The following is a 19,886-nucleotide window of genomic DNA, read 5'->3' as shown; positions in this document are numbered from 1 at the left end:
ACGACTGAGCTGCCGTGCGCATGTGCGGGAGTGATGGCTTCGCCAAATGACAGCGGCGGAGCTGCGAGACCCCACTGAGAAGATGGATGCGCCGGACTACAGGGGACAGTGGTGACTTCGCTGGCTCCTGTGTCAGGTAAGTGACACATAATGGACTACTATGCGATGCATAGTAGTCCATTATGCTTTACCTTTGCAGGGAATGAAAGAGGAAGTAAACTCATCAGGGTTTACTTCCTCTTTAAACAAAGGTCAATATTCCTTTGCTTCTGAACCTTAACCCCCCTGACGGTATTCCCGAGTCTGACTCGGGGTGGATTTTTTATACCAAGAGCGGTATCCCCGAGTCAGACTCGGGACTGCATCGCTGGATCCAGGAGGAGGATTACTTACCTTCTCCCTCGGATCCAGCGTTGTCTCCCCGCTATACGAGCGAGCCGTGTCTCGCTCGATGCATCACATCGCCGATCTCCGTGCCCTGCGAGCGTTGCGACGCACGGGCACGGAGATCGGCGCCAAATTCAAAAAGTGAAACACACAGTATACATACAGTATAATGTAATCTTACAGATTACATTGCTGTATGTAAATATTTCACATCCCCGTTGTCCCTAGTGGTCTGCCCAGTGTCCTGCATCCAGTTTTATATTATAAAAACTGTTCTTTATGCCTGGAAACTGGAGATTGTCCATAGCAACCAAAACTATCCCTTTACATCAAAAATGGTTTTAGACCAGCTAGAAAACAGCGATAATAAATTAGAATCACTCGCAGAATTGAGGGATAGCGATTTGTGGGGAGATCCGTCATCGAATACTGAAAAGTAATGACAGTGACAATTCTGCAACTGAGCAAATTTCAGTGTTTTTGATTTGATTACATTATTGAATAATTTTTATTATTGTTATATTATTATTTGGTACAATTATTTATAATTATTTATTATATTATAATTTATGATTTCATTTTTCAAACTTTATCATACCCGGGATGTCTACTAGACTCTGGTTTGGACAGATTTAAGAGAGTTATTCCTAAGAATTGCAGGACTACAATATAAAACGCCAAATTTTCATGCAAAATAATGGTACCGCTTTTAGCACCTAAAATCCGAAATAATCGTACCGCCAGGGAGGTTAAAGAGGAGTTCTGCACCCCCACGAAAAATTAAAAGTCAGTAGCTACAAAGACTGCAGCTGCTGACTTTTAATATATGGACACTTACCTGTCCAGGGAGCCCGCGACGTTGGCACCCCAGTCGATCTTCGGATTGGCTGCTGGGTGTGGAAGTCTGCTCCCTGAAGCTTACTGCAATTTCTAATTGGTCCGGAGGCGGAGGAAGGAAGAGGGGGCCGAACTTCCAGGAGCCCGGGCCTGTCTCCCAAAAGTGGGGACCGGTACCTGTCAAAACCAGGTAACCGTTCCCCCAGCCCCACTGAAAAGGTGTTAAATGTGGCACTGGAGGGGGAGACAGATTAACAAACGTTCCACTTTTTAGTGGATCTCTGCATTAAAGTGGTTGTAAACCCTTATCTATAGCCAGTATATGGAAGTGACTGGCCTCATGTGATACACAGAGGTGAAACCAAACCTTTTACCTAAGCTGTACCTTTTTATCTGCAGTCTTCTTTTTGCTACAGGGGTTCAAAGTGCAGAATTTATAAAACATGAGAGTTCAGAAAAAGAGGGCGGATATCTGAAAGTTACACTTTGTAGAGTTCAATGAAGAGAGCTCTGAGAGCTCATTGGAGGGAAGACACGCACCTCTGATAGAGCACACAGGACAGAGCAGAGGTGGTCAATCACAGGCTGTGTGCTGAAACTCCCTCCCGTCATCTTTTTTTCTTGGTGTCAAATACTTGTCAGAAGTGACTCAAGCTGATAGCAGAGGAAGGAAGCAGCAGACAATAATGACACTTTGTGCTCTTAAAGTGGTTGTATAGACAATTTTTTTACTTTTACCTACAGGAAAGCCTATAATAAGGCTTACCTGTAGGAAAAAAAAAATCTCCTAAACGGTACAGGCTATGTGCACAAGGGGATTCACGGCTGAAAGCCCGGCAGAGGCCGGACCCTGCCGGAATGATATCTCTTGCGAGCATGCGTGGGAGTGACGATATCGCGGCTCCGGACACTCACAGTGCCGGAGCCGTGATACCCGGAAGAAACGTAGAGGGAGCATGTCAGCTCCCTCGGCGTGGATCGGGCAAGATGCCGGGGCCTCGTTCTAAGGTAAGTATTTCATAATGAGCTAGTATGCGGTGCATACTAGCTCATTATGACTTTTCCTTTGCAGGTTGGAAAAAAAACACAAAAAAACAAAAACAAAAACACATTAGCGGGTATACAACCGTTTTAATTGAGACATGCCCCCACTATAGGAGGGATATACTTTGTTCATACAGTATTTCATGTCTGAGGCTTACAACCACTTTAAGCTAAAACATATTGCTAAAACTAAAGCTAGACCATCAATTTCAAAATCTTCTCATACAATTACATTGACATTTAACAGATTATATTAATTTCCCTGTAAAAGCCCTGAGACCACTGCTGGGTGTCACCATCTTGGATGTGACGTCAGCAGCCCCAGCAGGCTCACAACTGTCACTCTACTCTATAGCAATGATGGCGAACCTTGGCACCCCAGATGTTTTGGAACTACATTTCCCCCTACACTGCAGTGTGCATGAGCATCATGGGAAATGTACCATAGTTCCAAAACATCCAAGGTTCACCATCACTGGTCTCGCACAGACAGTAATTGGATGCTTCCATAAAAGGGCTATGATGTGCAATAAGGTATAAGACTGTGCTAGGGAATTTATTATCTAGAGTCAAAATTACTAAAAAGTTTAAAGGCAAATTGATAGGAAAAAAAAAAAACACACCACAATTATGGAAAGGGAAATGCTGGAAGCTTTTATCTGCAGTTTTTTTAGATTAATGACAACTTACCACTCCCCTTTTACCTTCTATGTAATATTTGAAGTCTGATTATTATTAGAAGAAAAAAATGGTTGACTCAAAACTGTACCTATTTATAGGAAAGAGCTTTTGTGGCCACACGTAATCAGAACAAATCCATCGGGACGGAATTTTGTAGACGCATTGAGCACCCTTCTAATCAGGACATATAAAAAGGGGTCTATGTTTAGAACTGGATCTGGGCAGCAAATAGAATGGTTACCAAGAATCTTAAAAACATGGGGGGGGAGGGAAAAATCATTTTTATTTAAGCATTTTTTTTCAGTGTTGTAAAAGCATTTAAAATTGTTGTATTCAAGTCTCAGCGTTTATGTTTCAGCCAATGGGAAGCATTAGTAGGAGACCAGTTCTTACAAGCTCAAAATACCCGAAATACACTAGGTTTGATTGTCTACAGGCGTTTCCAGTCCATGGGGTCAAAAACATCCAAACGTCCCTCAAAAAGTAGCTCATGTAGCTTTTGGATCGCCAAGAAACAAGCTCCAGGCACCTAAGCGCACATATGTGAACAGCCACCATTTAATTACATGGGAATCGGTTTGTTGAGCGTTTTGGATCTTTGAGCCAGAAAACGCAGCTGTGAATTGGATCCTGAATAATAAATGTCAATTAAAATATTACTTTTCAACACACACTACCTAAAAAAGGGGGGGGGGGTACTGATTGCTGATTGGGGGGAAAGGACACAGCGTCCTTCACGGAGCACACAGGAACGGTGCAGGGGGCTGTCAATCTCTGGAGGTCCCTCCCGTCACCATTTATCTCTTGGTGTCAGGAAAATATGTCAGAAGTGATCCATGCTGACAAAAGTGACACTTTAATGACACTTAGTGCTCTGGATTGAGACAAGTACACACTGCATAGGGATATGCGTTGTTCATATTTCATATCTGAGGTTTACAATCACTTACAAAATGTAAAATCAGCTCTAGGTCCTAGAAAAAAAAAAATATATAGACTAGACTAATTTGAAAAGAGGGTTAACAACAACGCAAAAACATCAGCCAATCAGAAATTACCCTTTACGTAGAAATTCATTGCATAGTCACCCAAGTAAAAAGACGAGCATCAAGTTATTCAGACAGATGACAAATATATCCAAAACATTCATTATATCGATTTCTAGACTTATTTTATTTATTTTTTACAGCATGCTCTTTTGGAGTTCGTGGTAATATTTTCTTTATAATTACAAAGTAGTGAGGGGTGGGTGGGGGGGGGGGGGGGGAACACATGATGTCAAAAGTTCCCCCTGAAACAACGCTCATTACTAACAAACGGGTTTAGTCCATGAGCGCTCATGTCACCTTACGTCCTCTGTGCCCTGATAACGCACCCATCACTAACAAAAAATGCCCTGATTAGTCCACGAGCATGCACGTCAGCCATCCTTTGCACCCCGTTGCTATCAATCACAGGACGGAATTAGCAAGAGGGTGCCCAAGCATCTCCATCAGTTGCATGTTGTTGCTGACTATAGATGGCAGTTTCAAAGGCTGATTGCTGAACAACCAGAGGTCAGACATAAATCAAACATGGTGTTTTGCATTTATCAAGGTGGTATATGACCATTTAGCATTCAGAGTACTTCTAGGGTGAACTTCCATTGTTAGCAGCAATGTGTAACCTTGTTAAAATCAGTATATGGTCATTACTGGAGAACCATTGCGCCTTGCACGCTGCTACTGAATGAAATTGAGCATTCCTGGCACTGCCTCATAGTTTTTCTATAATCATGCAATGAGTGACGTACTACGAGCCCTTTGGGCCCCTTCTGCTAATTTTGTGTTTGGTGAACATTGATTCCGAGCATGCGTGTTTGTACTTCCGACTTGTGTGACGGATTTGTGTACGGACCATACAAAAATCTGACGTCAAACCGCTGTCGGCTGAAAATTTACTAGCCTGCCATTCAACATTTGTTGCCCGAAAATTGTACAACATTTGTCAAAAAGGAGCGTACTAATGGTAAGATTTTAGGACAACAGTCTGTTAATAGACAATCCCCTGCCAACAATCGTACCGTGTGTACGAGGCTTTAGTCTCAAATCAAACTGAGATTTAAAAAAACCAAAAAAAAAAAACCAAAAAAAAAAACCCCCCCAAAAAAAAAAAAGCATAGCATGTAAAAAGGTTATGATACACATTAAAGAAATATTATTTAAAGAAGTATTTAGAACTTCAAATCAGATGCACACCCATTCCATTGTCAATAACAGATAAAACCATTATCCAGTGGAGCAGCGAAGCAAAAACAGTGCGTCAACGAGATACTTTATGAGCCAATGTAACAGAACACATTGTGTAACAGAGCACCTGAGTCAACAACACCTACTGCCCATCTTATTTGCATTGCAGAGTGCCAACTGAGACAATTATGTTCCCAAGCTGGTTGTAGCTGGTACATTCAAGAGGGTATGAAAACTAGTTGGGATTCTAGTTTGATCTGTGTCACCAAGACAAACACCCCACAAAACCATACAATTCCCACAGGACTGATGACCTGAACTGGCACTGCACTTCCGAGCTGGGATGTATAAAGCCCCACACACACTATCAGATTTTCTGCAGATTTTTTCCATCAGATTTACCAAAACCATATAATATGGAGGTCAAACCTTAGGAGTTTCAATGTGTATGCAATCAGGCAGGCCCTTGTACTACATGGTTTTGGTAAACCTGAAGGAAAAAAAAATCAGCAGACAATCTGATAGTGTGTATGGAGCTTAAGCTGTACAAGTCATGTAGACCCATGCCCAAAGTTGATATGCACATTTATATACAGACCACCACCTGAGTCTGAAACACCTACTGCCTATCATATTTACAGAGAAAACGGTGCCAACTGAGACAAAAAGGTGTTCCCAAGCTGGTCATAGCTTGTACAGACAATAGGGAGTGAAAACAAGTTACATTTCTAAATTGTCACAAAAAACAAACACCCCACAAAACCATACAATTCACACAAAAGTGAGTACACCCCCCACATTTGTTTTATAAATATTTTATTATATCTTTTCATGTGACAACACTGAAGAAATGACACTTTGCTAAAATGTAAAGTAGTGTGTGTACAGCTTGTATAACAGTGTAAATTTGCTGTCCCCTCAAAATAACTCAACACACAGCCATTAATGTCTAAACCGTTGGCAAAAGTGAGTACACCCCTAAGTGAAAATGTCAAAATTGGGCCCAATTAGCCATTTTCCCTCCCTGGTGTCATGTGATTCGTTAGTGTTACAAGGTCTCAGGTGTGAATGGGGAACAGGTGTGGTAAATTTGGTATTATCGCTTTCACTCTCTCATATTAGTCACTGGAAGTTCAACATGGCACCTCATGGCAAAGAACTCTGAGGATCTGAAGAAAAGAACTGTTGCTTTACATGAAGATGGCCTAGGCTATAAGAAGATTGCCAAGACCCTGAAACTGAGCTGCAGCATGGAGGCCAAGACCATACAGCGGTTTGACAGGACAGGTTCCACTCAGAACAGTCCTCGCCATGGTTGACCAAAGAAATTGAGTGCACATGCTCAGCGCCATAACCAGAGGTTGTCTTTGGGAACTAGACATATGAGTGTGGCCAGCATTGCTGCAAAGGGGGGGGGGGGGGATGGGGGGGGGGGGATCGGGTCGTCAGCCTGTCAGTGCTCAGACCATATGCCGCATACTGCATCAAATTGGTCTGCATGGCTGTTGTCCCAGAAAGAAGCCTCTTCTGAAGATGATGCACAAGAAAGGTAAGTAGACCAAGTACATGGATTACTGGAACCATGTCCTGTGGTCCGATGTGACCAAGATAAACGTATTCGTTTCAGATTGTGTCAAGCATGTGTGGTGGCAACCGGTGATGAGTACAAAGAGAAGCGTGTCTTGCCTACAGTGAAGGATTGCGGTGGGAGTGTCATGGTCTGGGGCTGCATGAGTGCTGTTGGCACTGGGGAGCTACAGTTCTTTGAGGGAACCATGAATGCCAACATGTACTGTGACATACTGAAGCAGAGCATGACCCCCTCCCATCGGGGCAGCAAGGCAATATTCCAACATGATAAGGACCCCAAACACACCTCCAAGGCGACCACTGCCTTGCTAAAGAAGCTGAGGGTAAAGGTGACGGACTGGCCAAACATGTCTCCAGACCTAAACCCTATTGAGCATCTGTGGGGAATCCTCAAACAGAAGGTAGAGGTGCGCAAGGTCTCTAACATTCCTCCATGATGTTGTCATGGAGAAGTGGAAGAGGACTCCAGTGGCAACCTATGAAGCTCTGGTGACCTCCATGCCCAAGAGGGTTAAGACAGTGCTGGAAAATAATGGTGGCCTCACAAAATATTGACACTTTGGGCCCAATTAGGACATTTTCACTTAGGCATGTACTCACTTTTTTTGCCAGCGGTTTGTCTCCCTGGCAGTATTCCAGATTGTCACTCGGGGTAAGTTTCACTACCAAAAGCGGTAACCCTAAGCCACACTCGGGATTGCATCGCAGGATCCATATACAGCTTACTTACCTTGTCCCTATTGATCCTGCAAAGTCCCCCCACTGTGTTGTCCGTCGGATCATCCGCCTGATTCATCATTGTTCTGGAAACTGTTCCCTGCATGAAATCATTTCACCTCCCTTTTATCCAGTGCCCTGCATGCAGTTTTATATTATATATACTGTTCTTTCTGCCTGGAAATTTGATTGTCCATGGCATCCAAAAAGCGCCCCTTTACGTCAAAAGCGTTTTTTTGACCAGATATAAAACAGAGATAGTGAATAAGAATCACTTGCAGAATTAAGCAATAGTGATTTGTGGGAAAAATCGCCAGACACCAAAAGTGACAGCAACAATTCTGCGACTGAGCAAAATTTCAGTGTTATTGATTACATTATTGAATAAAATGTATTTGTTAAAATTATTTATAGTTTATCATATTAGAATTTATGATTTAGTGTTTCAAATTTTATCATACCCGGGATGTCTACTAGACTCTTGTTTGGACAGATTTAAGGTGTGTTATTACTAAGACTTGCAGGCTTACAATATAAGACACCAAATTTCCATGCAAAACAATGTACTGCTTTGAGGTTAAAAAATCTGACATAATCATAAACGTCAGGGAGGTTAATGGCTGTGTGTTATTTTGGAGGGGACAGCAAATTTACACTGTTATACAAGCTGTACACTCACTACTTTACATTGTAGCAAAGTGTCATTTCTTCAGTGTTGTCACATGAAAAGATGTAATAAAATATTTACAAAAATGTGAGGGGTGTACTAACTTTTGTGAGATACTGTATGAGTTGACTGAAGACCTGAACTGGCACTGCACTTAGAATGGGGACAATGCAGTGTATAAGTCCTGTTGCCCCTTGCTCACTGCTGATAAGTGCATTCTTATACAGACCACCACCTGAGCCAACATTTACTGCCCATATTATTTATGGAGCAGAGTGCCAACTGAGACAAATACATTCCCAAGCTCTTCATAGATTACATATACAAGAGGGTGTGAAAACTGAACTACTAGTATTGTCAAGACAAATAACCCATAAAGTTCTCACCAACAAGTTGGGTGATGACCTAAGCTAGCACCACACTTTAGAGCTGGGATGACGTAATGTATAAGTCATGATGACCTATGCCCAACGTTGAGAAGCACATTCTTAGCCCTTGTACACACGGTCGGAGATTCCGACAACCAAATCCGTCGGAGTAATTCTGGAAGAAGTCCGGAAGTGATGTTGCATACACACAGTCAGACTAAGTTGTCGGAAAATCCGATTGTACATAACGTGATGACGTTATTTAGTTACGACGGGACTACTTTCAGGCTAGTAGCCAATAGCTTTGGTCTAGGAATTTGATCTGAGCATGCGTGGCACTTTGTCCATCGGAGTAGGCTACACATGATCGGAGTATGTCCGATCAGAGCATTTTGTCTGAAAATTTGACCAGCAAGTTGGAAAAGTTGGTCCATCGGATATTCCGACGGAAACAGTCCGATGGAGACCACACACAGTCGGAATATCCGACAAAACGCTCCGATAGGACACATTCCGTCGGAATCTCCGACCGTGTGTACAAGGGCTAATAAAGACCACCTCATGCCTATCATTTTTACTGAGCAGAGTGCCAACTGAGACAAAAGGTGTTCCCAAGCTGGCCATAGCTTGTACAGACAAGAGGGTGTGAAAACTCGTTGAATTTCTAAAATGTTACCAAGACAAATACCCCACAAAACCATAAAGCTAGCATTACACTTTAGAGCTGGGGCAATGCAGTGTATACGGTAAGTCTTGTTGGTCTTTTCCCCATCGCTGATAAATGCCTTTTTATACAGACCATCACCTGAACCAAGAGATTTACTAAAACCAGAGAGTGTGAAATCTGGTGCAGCTTTGTATACAAACAAATTAGCTTACAGGTTTTTTGTCAAAGCTTAATTAAAACAAGTTGAAGTTATAAAGCCGATTAGCTACCATGCACAGCTGCACCAGATCTACCCCTTACTGTCCATCTTACTTACAGAGCAGAATGCCAACTGACACAAATATGTTCTGAGCTAGTCATAGCTTGTATATACAAGAGGGTGTGAAAACTAGTTGGATTACTAGTTTGTCACCAAGAAAAATACCCCAGAAACCATAAAGCTCTCTGATGGCCTGAGCTGTCTCCACACTTCAGAGCTAAAAACAATGCACAATGTGTGTACAAGCAAGTCATACTGACCCGTGCCCATCGCTGGCAAAGGGTCTCTTTATACAGAGCAACACAACATTGTGCTATATAATGTTGGATCTCTGACTGTGTCCAAGGGGAGAGCTGCTCAAAACTTGATATTGAAGAGTAAGACTGCCTAAGGCTGTACTCACAGGTTACCAAATGGTATAAAGTAGAGCTGCACGATTCTGGCCAAAATGAGTCGTTTTTTTTTTTGCTTAGAAAAAATAAAAAATAAAAAAGAAGATCACGATTCTCGCAACATAAAATCTTTCACAAAAGGTAAAAAGGTAGTGGTGCGCGGTACTATGGTGAAGAATCTAGTTAAAACAGGTTTAATATATTCAATAGGTACTCAAAAGATTAGAAGATAAATGTAATATCGTCTCCACTACAGGTAATAAATGGAACGTAGAAAAAGAAAAGACAATATATGTATATAAAAAAAAAATTATATATATATATATATATATATATATATATATATATATATATATATATATATATATATATATATATATATATATATATATATATATATATGTGTATATATAGTGAGGGACCCTCACTCCTATGCGTAGTAGTATTTTGAGTGGTAGACAAATGGATAAGAAAAACAAATTAATGATAAATAAGACTGGTGGTCCCAATGCGACGAGCTCGATTGCGTCACTTCCGGTAGCGTCCCGACTAGTGTTCGTCACGGTCACGTGACTTCATCAGGGGAACGTGACCGTGACGAACACTAGTCGGGACGCTACCGGAAGTGACGCAATCGAGCTCGAGGCTCGTTTATACACCATACAAAAACTCTGTCTGTTTGTGAGTACCAAAGCTGTTTTTATAAATAAATTTCAATACTGTTGAAAAATACTATACTATGGAGCTCCCTTCCTCCTTATCTGTTTAACCCCTTGCATAAAACCGCCGAGGTATACCACCAATTTGATTTATTTTCTTTGATTGTATGATTCTATTTAGTGCACTGCACCGATATTTAAGTCTGAGGTATAAAGACACCCGCACAGAGTCACTTTGCTTAACCCTCCCTTGGCTTTAACACCATATGCGATTTCTTTAGTCACAAGGCAAGCATTACTTACATCTTTTGCCTTATCTAGCTAATGATTACTTTTGTACACTGTTACACATATACTTTGACTTAGCAGATTTTCTTTTCAGATCTATTTATTGTTCAGCACTAGCACTTTGTATGCGTTTTTCGTCATTTTTAACAAATCGCATGGTGATTCACTTTATATATTTTTTATTTCGTCCACTATTTTATGTATAGTACTTTAGTCACTGAAACAAATACAGTAGTAGTTATTTTCACGGACCTTCTTTATATTCAGCACTGCCACTTTATGCAACTCTGCTACCTAAAAAAATCGCATTGGGACCACCAGTCTTATTTATCATTAATTGTTTTTCTTATCCATTTGTCTACCACTCAAAATACTACTACGCATAGGAGTGAGGGTCCCTCACTATATATACATATATATATATTTTTTATATTTTTTATATACATATATTGTCTTTTCTTTTTCTACGTTCCATTTATTACCTGTAGTGGAGACGATATTACATTTATCTTCTAATCTTTTGAGTACCTATTGAATATATTAAACCTGTTTTAACTAGATTCTTCACCATAGTACCGCGCACCACTACCTTTTTACCTTTTGTCTTCTCCAATTGGGGTTTAAGTACCCCATTTCAGTGTGTGCAGCGGTGCAACAATTAGATTACTCTTTGATTAGGGGCAGGAATATTCTCTTTTATAAAATCTTTCACATTATACAAAAAAAAAGGCCCAACTTTACCGTGTTTTTTTTTTTTTTTTTTTTTTAATTTTCCCCTAAAAAAAATTGCATATGAAAGACCACTGCACAAATATAGTGTGACATAAAATATTGCAACAATGTTTGGGTGCTCTAATTAATTTTCTAGCAAAAATAAATAAATAAAATGATTTCAACTTGAAACCAACAATATCTCAGAAAAAAGGTTTTGTGTATAAGAGGTTAAAAACTTTTTCACTTACACATCCCATTGACAATGTTTAGACTTAAAGCGTTTTTTTTTTTTTTTTAAAGCCAGCAGCTACAAATAGTGCAGCTGCTGACTTTTAAAATAATGACACTTACCCGCCCAGTGCGCCCGCGATGTCGGCACCCGAAGCCGATCTCTCGATCGTCTCTCGGGTGCTGCCGCCGCCATCTTGGGTATGGGAATCAGGAAGTGGAGCCTTGCGGCTTAATTTCCCGGTTCCCTACTGCGCATGCGCGAGTCGCGCTGCGCAATAAGGATGGTTGCCGCTGTCTCTGGGATCCGTGTGTTTCCCAGCAGACAGCGGGGGACCTTCGGAAAGGGGCGTAGATTCTGCGGAAAGGGGTGTACCTTCTGCAGATATCTATACCGGAAGTGGGTGCAGATACTTGTACTGTACAGGTACCTGCACCCCCCTCCCCCCTGAAAGGTGCCAATTGTGGCGCCGGAGGGGGGGAGGGTTCCAATGAGCGGAAGCTCCACTTTAGGGTGGACCTCCGCTTTAAGTTCAACTGATAAAGAATGTTTTGATTCTTGACAGACTGCCCGGTTTTTTCTCTTCCTTTCTTTTGATGGCTGTGGCTTCAAAAGAGCAGAGAGAATTTTTTGCATAGAAAGAAAATAGGGAAACACTTTAGTCAAGATCGTGATAACGCTTCTTGACGATTAATCATGCAGCTCTAATGTAAAGAGGTACTTTGTCAGTGATGAGCAATATGACTTATACACCACATTACATACAGGTATACCCCACTTTTAAGTACACAATGGGGTTTATTTACTAAAGCTGGAAAGTGCAAAATCAGGCTCACGTCTGCATAGAAACCAATGAGCTTCCAGGTTTTATCACCAAAGCTTAAATGAAGAAGCCGAGGTTAGAAGCTCATTGGTTTCTATGCAGAAATTAGCCTGATTTTGCACTTTCCAGCTTTAGTAAATACAGCCCATTGTGTACTTAAAAGTGTGGTATGTCTGTAGTTACATAGTAGGTGAGGATGAAAAAAAAGACACAAGTCCATCAAGTGTGTGATTATGTCAGTACTACATTGTATATGCCTGTATGTTGCGGTTGTTCAGGTGTGTATCCAATTGTTTTTTTTTAAACTATCACATGCTCTCCGCTGAGAACACAGCTTGTGGAAGGGAATTCCACATCCTTGCCGCTCCTACAGTAAAGAACCCTCTACGTAGTTTAAAGGTTACACCTCTTTTCTTCTAATTTTAATGAGTGGCCACGAGTCTTGTTAAAACTCACTTACAAGAAAAAGTTGTATCCCTATTGTGGGGTCACCAGTACGGTATTTGTAAATTGAAATCATATCCCCTGTCAAGCGTCTCATCTCTAGAGAGAATAAGTTCAGTGCTCACAGCCTTTCCTCATAACTAATATCCTCCAGTCCCTTTATTAGCTTTGTTGACCCAAGGTCCTTTTCCAATCTACATTGTTTTATCTCTGAAGTGTGGTGCCAGCTCAGATCATTGGTCAACACGTTGGTGAGACCTTTATGGCTTTGTGGGTTATTTGTCTTGGTGTCAAGAAATCAACTGCTACCAAGTTCCTACTAGGAGGATAGGTCTGGTGGTTAGCATTGAACCCAAAAAGGGTAAGTACCCACTCCTGCATTCACTGAGCTTCTAGTAACTACTCCCTAGCCCAAGTCATGGCCACAACACAGATGCTTTGCTTTCTACTGTTGCATCCCTGTAGACTCATGGATTCCTTGATGATTCTAGTGGCAACATTTCTGCACAATTACCAAAAAGACATACAAAGTGCAATAAGGAGAAAACACATCAGCGTATGTAAAGGAAAAACGTTTAAAAGCTCCAAAAGAGAATGGACAGTGCCAGGAAACTAAGGAAGATTTCTTCACTGGAGTAGCCAAATATAATCACAAGCCAGTATGTGCCTTCATATAAGTCATTACTAATCTCTATGGTGTGTATTGTACGGGTAGTGCCTGCAAGTTCCTTTTTAATAAATCCTTGCCAATCTGTCTGAGATTGTATGGTGTGTATTGTAGCTAAGGCTCCACATGTATACCTTAACCAGAGTTATATTCATTTTTCCCTAGATATTCTATCTCTTTTGCCATTATGTGAACATTCAAAATGAACAGAAAAAAAATATATATATATATATATATATATATATATATATATATATATATATATATATATATATATATACATACACACACACACACACACACATACATACATATATACACACACCAGGGCGTTTTGCAGGAGCTATAGCGTTAGAAATAGCGCCTGCAATCTGCCATAAAGAAGGTGCACCATTGTCTGTAGTATAAAAGCCCCGAGGGCTTTCACACTACAGCGGTGCGCTGGCAGGACGTCAGGGAAAAGTCCTGCCAGCAGCTTCTTTGGAGCGGTGAAGGAGCAGTGTGTTTACCGTTCCTCCACCGCTGCTCCCCATTGAAATCAATTGGACAGCGCAGTAATACCGCCGGCAAAACGCCGCTATTGCAGCGTATTGCCAGTGGTTTTAACCCTTTCTCGGCTGCTATCGGGGGGGTAAAAGCGCCCCGCTAGTGCCCGAAATGCGCCGCAAATCCAGCAGTAAAACACCGCTAAAAATAGTGGCGTTTTAACTCCCACGCTATGGGCGGTGTGGTGTGAAAGGGGTCAAAGGGTTACTAATCTGAGAGGCATAAACTGCTCATTGTACAAACAACCATTTAAAATGCCTTGACTTTCCCAATTATTTTACTCAGAGAAAACGCTAAAATAATTTTTCAGGCCTCCAGGACCCCTAAGCAACCTCTGGAGGAACTCTAGGAATCCAAGGAACCCTGGCTTAGAAACCTTTTTACCCATGTAAAGCACAGGAATTTGGTGATGTGAACTCCCGGGACCCCAGTAGTTCACAGCCACTTATAACCTGCACTTGGAATGACCCTTTTTGGGGTGTTAAATAGCAGATTATCCGATAGTACAAAGAACTACATCTGGTAGATGACTTCTCTGAGGACCAGCAGACAATCAAAGGTATTTCCTTGGGGTCAGACTTATTGGTAGAGGGAATTGTGGTACCCGATTTGGGGCACCTACCACCCTGGGCTGTGTGCTGATGGCACCAGTGTGATCCGGGGTGTTAGTGCCCTGGCACCTCCACCCATGATGAATGGAGTGCCACCATGAATTGTAGGGTGAGGCAGAGCAGCAGAGAGGGGAGTGTAAGCAGCACTGAGCATGGAGGGATGCTGGCACCGCAGGAGGAGGGTGGTACTTACAGCCAGAAGGCACACCGGCCGGGTGCCGCAGCCGTTCCTCCGCCGGGTAGCCGCCATGGCTAGGCTGTCAGGCGGTCCGGGAGCTGGCTCATGCCCTGGGCACCTCTCATCAGCAGAAGCCCCGCTGGCACACAGGGGGCCGGAGCCTCGGCAGGGCGGGCTGGGTGCGGGGAGGGACGCCGGGCTGTGTCTGGAAGGAGCTCGGGCTACCGGCCATCGCTGAGCCGAAACACGCACACCACTACCGGCCACCGGCTCACTCTGCGGATGGAGGATGAGCTGACACTGACAGGGAGCCGGAGGGGAGGGGCCGGGGACAGAGGCGCCACCCACTCCGCCTCTACACTACACGCAAAGGCAACGCCCACCACGTGACGTCGCGGAAAGGCAGAGCGAGCGCGCCCGGTCATCATCTTCATCACCGCCAGAGGGCGATCGGTACCGGCAACCGGTCCGGTATGTGCGTGCGATCGGCACCGACAACCGACATGTGTGTGCGATCGGCACCTGCAACTGATAAGTTTGTCACGTGAGAAATCTGTGTGTGATCGGCTGCATGAAAGTGGCCGTGTATGTAGCGGTCGGTGCAGTGATGTGACGCAACGTACGGAACGTGTCATAGAAGAACAGAATAGAGAGATTGATCGGTTTACTGGAGATAACATCGTACAGATAGAGATCTAAGGCTGGCCATACACCGATGGAGTTCGGTCTGGTTCATCAGGAATGATCAGTGTGTGTGACACCCCCCCCTCCCCCCATCATTTGAACTTGTAGAAGGGACATGCTCTGGGAAACGGTTGTCGATTAGCCGTTCAGCTTCCACCTCTGATCGGTGTGTGCTCGGATTCCTCCATACACCTGTGTGTGTGGATAAATCTGTTAGTTTTTTTTTTTTTTTTTTCCTGAATAGCTTTTTTCTTTCTTTTTTTTTTTTTTAATGCCAAAAATAAGAAAACCGTCTATGGCTAACTTGAGGGCCGGTGTTCTGGCATATAGTGTCCTGCCATCGCATACTGTCCGCCCTGTACTGCGCAGCGCTTGCGCAGTACGGAGCAGAAGATGCTTTGGAAAATCTCCGAAGATGAACGACGCCTGCGCCATGAGTCGAGGTCGTAGCCCCACCATCCAAGTGGACATAGGGCTGGCAAAATTAGAGGGCCCCTTACGGGCTCGCTTCGCTCTCGGCCTCGCAGTGCCCGGCTCTTTTTATTCCAACTCTATGTCCACTTGGATGGTGGGGCTAGAACCTGGACTCACGGCACAGGCACCGTTCATCTTAGGCTATTTTCAGAATCTGTGTGTGCTGTGTACTGCGCATGCGCAGTACACAGTGGACACTATCCGATGGGGGGCTCTATATGATAGGACACCGACTCACATCGGAAGCACTGGTTCACAGTTTGCAGCGATTTGGCACGTCAAATCGCATACCAAATCACTGGAAAGTGTGAACCAGTGCTTCCAATGTGAGCCGGCCCTCAAGCTGGCCATAGACAGGTGTCAAATTGCATGCCAAATTGCCAGCGATGGCACCATCCAAATCAGTGTGATGCCGCATTTTCAGTGCTGCACCGATTACCAAAAGTAGTTCCTGTACTACTTCTGGCGACTTCGGGGTGCCATTTCAATAGACATCTGCGTAGAAACCCGCACAGATGTCTCTGAAATCACAATCCCGTAAATGCGCTACGTCTGGAAATGCACTGAAACTGCATTGCATGGTGCTTTGGTAGCGTGCATTCCACTGCAGACAAATGCATCCAGTAATAACACAATTAGACTACAGTCTCAAAAACATTTTATATATATATATATATATATATATATATATACATACACAGGGGTTGACAAATTTGCTTGGAATCTAGGAGCCAGCTAAAAAAGTTAGGAGCCAGGTCCGTGACGGCGATCCGGACCTGTCCCTGGCCTGACATGGATGGAGACGAGTGAGGGGAAGATAGCCGCCCCCTCACCTGTCTCCAAGTCATTGCCCATAGCTCTTAGAGGGACATTTTATTTGTTTTATTTTTTTCAAATGACGATTTTTTTTTTAAATTGCATTTTAGTGTAAATATGAGATGTGAGGTCTCTCTGACCCCAGATCTTATATATAAGAGGACCTGTCATGCTTTTTTCTATTACAAGGGATTTTTACATTCCTTGTAATAGGAATAAAAGTGATACACTTTTTTTTTAAAAGAACAGTGAAAAAATAAAAGTTTAAAATAAAGAAAAAAAACAAACAAATTTTTAAATGCGCCCTGTCCCGCCAAGCTTGCATGCAGAAGCGAACGCATATATGAAAGCAATGTTCAAACCACACATGTGAGGTATCGCTGCGATCGGTAGAGTAAGAGCAATAATTCTAGCCCCAGACCTTCTCTGTAACTCAAAACGTGCAACCTGTAGAATTTTTTAAACGTCGACTATGGAGATTTTAAAGGGTAAAAGTTTGTCGCCATTCCATGAGCGGGCGCAATTTTAAAGCATGACATGTTGGGTATCAATTTACTCAGCGTAACATTATCTTTCACAATATAAAAAAAAAAATTGGGCTGACTTTACTGTTGTCTTATTTTTTTTTTTATGAAATAAATTATCTTTCCCCAAAAAAAGTGCGCTTGTAAGTCCGCTGTGCAAATATGGTGTGACAGACATTATTGCAACGAGCACCATTTTACTCTAGGGTGTTAGAATAAAAAAAAAAAAAGTGTGTGTGTGTATATATATACACACACACACACACACACACACACACACACACACACATTTATATACATATATACATACATACGTGTGTTTAGGTGTTCTAAGTAAATATCTCCATTAGCATTGCTGGTTTTAATTCCAACGGCCACCACAAGAGGGTGCCAGATTCCAGAAGGAATAGGATCACAGAAGGCCTCAAAGCCGGGGGCTCAATTACCGGCGGCACGGCCCGACGCGATCACGCCGGGGGGTCCACGGACACAGGATACCCCAGCTGTGCTGCCCGAGGCGCCAATCGCTAATTCTAGTCGCCAATGCGACCTGGCGCCCGGGTTTTGTCGAGCCCTGTGTATATATATATATATATATATATATATATATATATGTGTGTGTGTGTGTGTATATAGAGGGAGAGAGAAAAATACATACAGAGAAAGTTCTATATACTGTACTGATAAACGGATAGATAGATTACAGATAGATAATCGGCAGATAAATAGATCAATAACAGATAGATAGATAAGTGAGTAAGAGATACAAATAAATCCAGTATAGAATAGACTGTACTGTACAGAGAGGGGATTCAATAAAGGTAGAGCAACCAAACAGAAAGATAGATGGATAAATTACAGTGTAGAGATGTGTGTTACAAAATAGATACCGTATATACTCGAGTATAGGCCGACCCGAATATAAGCCGAGGCCCCCAATTTACCCCCAAAAAAACTGGCAAACTTATTGACTCGTGTATAAGCCGAGGGTGAGACATGCCTGTCCATCCCTGTGTGTGTGTCCGTCCATCCCTGTGTGTCCGTCCATCCCTGTGTGTCCGTCCATCCCTGTGTGTCCGTCCATCCATCCCTGTGTGTCCGTCCATCCATCCCTGTGTGTGTGTGTGTCCATCCATCCATCCATCCCTGTGTGTGTGTGTCTCCATCCATCCATCCATCCATCCCTGTGTGTGTGTGTCTCCATCCATCCATCCCTGTGTGTGTGTGTCTCCATCCATCCATCCATCCCTGTGTGTGTGTGTCTCCGTGTGTGTGTGTGTGTGTGTGTGTGTGTGTGTGTGTGTGTGTGTGTCCAGCCTACCTGTGTCCCGAGCCTTTGTCCCGAGCCTCCGTCCCGTGCCTTGCCTCCGTCCCGTGCCGTGCCTTGCCGCCGTGCCTTGCCTCCGTCCCGTCCCGTCCCGTCCCGTCCCGTGCCGTGCCTTGCCTTGCCTCCGTCCCGTGCCCTCTTCGTCGGCGCCTCGGCGGCCATTGTAAAATTCAAAAGCTGCGCCGCCGCCTTCGCCTGTGATAGGCGGAACACTGAATTTCCCAGCAGCCTGTGTTCCGCCTATCACGGACATCGTATCATCCTCGTCTACGGACGAGGATGATACGATGTCCGTGATAGGCGGAACACAGGCTGCTGGGAAATTCAGTGTTCCGCCTATCACAGGCGAAGGCGGAGCCGGAGGCGCGGCTTTTGAATTATAGAATGGCCGCTGTCTGTCTGCTCGACACGCTGATCGAGCGGGCAGACAGCGATGACTCGAGTATAAGCCGAGGGGGGCACTTTCAGCCTCAAAAAAGAGGCTGAAAATCTCGGCTTATACTCGAGTATATACGGTATATCTATTTTGTAACACACATCTCTACACTGTAAGAGACTGTACAGTACAGAGATAGATAGTAATTAGATAAATATACAGTGGAGATAGATAGATAACAGGCAGATATATAGATCAATAACCAATACATATTTCGTAGATAAATAGATCAATGACACACAAATAAATAGATTGATAATTGATAGGTAACAGATAGATATATAACACGCAGATAAATAGATTGATAATGAAAAGATAAATGGATAGAGATAGATAACAGGCAGATCAATGACAGATAGATACACAGATAGACAGATAAGATTGAGGTTGATAGATTAATAAAGTATATTTTACAGAGAAAGATTAGATATTAAAAAATATACAGATATACAAACAAAAAAGATAAACTGGCTGATAGATAACAGGTAGATAGACAATACTGTGCAAAGGGAAATGAGAGATCCAGTGAAAAGAGATAGAAAAATGAATAGACAGACGTAGATTAGACAGATAGTACACAGAGAGGGTTATTTATGAAAGGCAAATCCACTTTGCACTACAAGTGCAAA

General features: G+C 42.9%; 2 protein-coding genes across 3 annotated transcripts in view; one reads left to right on the top strand and one right to left on the bottom strand.

Annotated features, from left to right (window-relative positions):
- The window catches only part of TNFRSF21 (TNF receptor superfamily member 21), a 169,869-nt gene extending 154,563 nt beyond the window's left edge, over window positions 1-15,306 (bottom strand). The window contains exon 1 of the mRNA XM_077488914.1: window positions 15,012-15,306. Coding sequence (XP_077345040.1) covers window positions 15,012-15,068 — 57 coding nt within the window. The 5' untranslated portion in view covers window positions 15,069-15,306. The remainder of the gene's footprint in view (window positions 1-15,011) is intronic.
- A 66-nt stretch (window positions 15,307-15,372) lies between these two features.
- The window catches only part of LOC143988956 (uncharacterized), a 570,864-nt gene continuing 566,350 nt past the window's right edge, over window positions 15,373-19,886 (top strand). The window contains exon 1 of one of the 2 annotated variants that reach the window (XR_013276941.1): window positions 15,373-15,467. The gene's annotated coding sequence lies outside the window, so the exon portion shown is untranslated. Of the gene's footprint in view, window positions 15,468-15,518; window positions 15,541-19,886 lie in introns of those variants that run through there. The other variant, XR_013276942.1, reaches the window with a different exon arrangement.

Source organism: Lithobates pipiens, unplaced genomic scaffold (assembly GCF_037356315.1).
Source record: "Lithobates pipiens isolate NorthernLeopardFrog02 unplaced genomic scaffold, aLitPip1_a1.2 Scaffold_18, whole genome shotgun sequence".
NCBI classification, from domain to species: Eukaryota; Metazoa; Chordata; class Amphibia; order Anura; family Ranidae; genus Lithobates; species Lithobates pipiens.
This window is presented reverse-complemented; position numbering and strand designations above follow the sequence as displayed.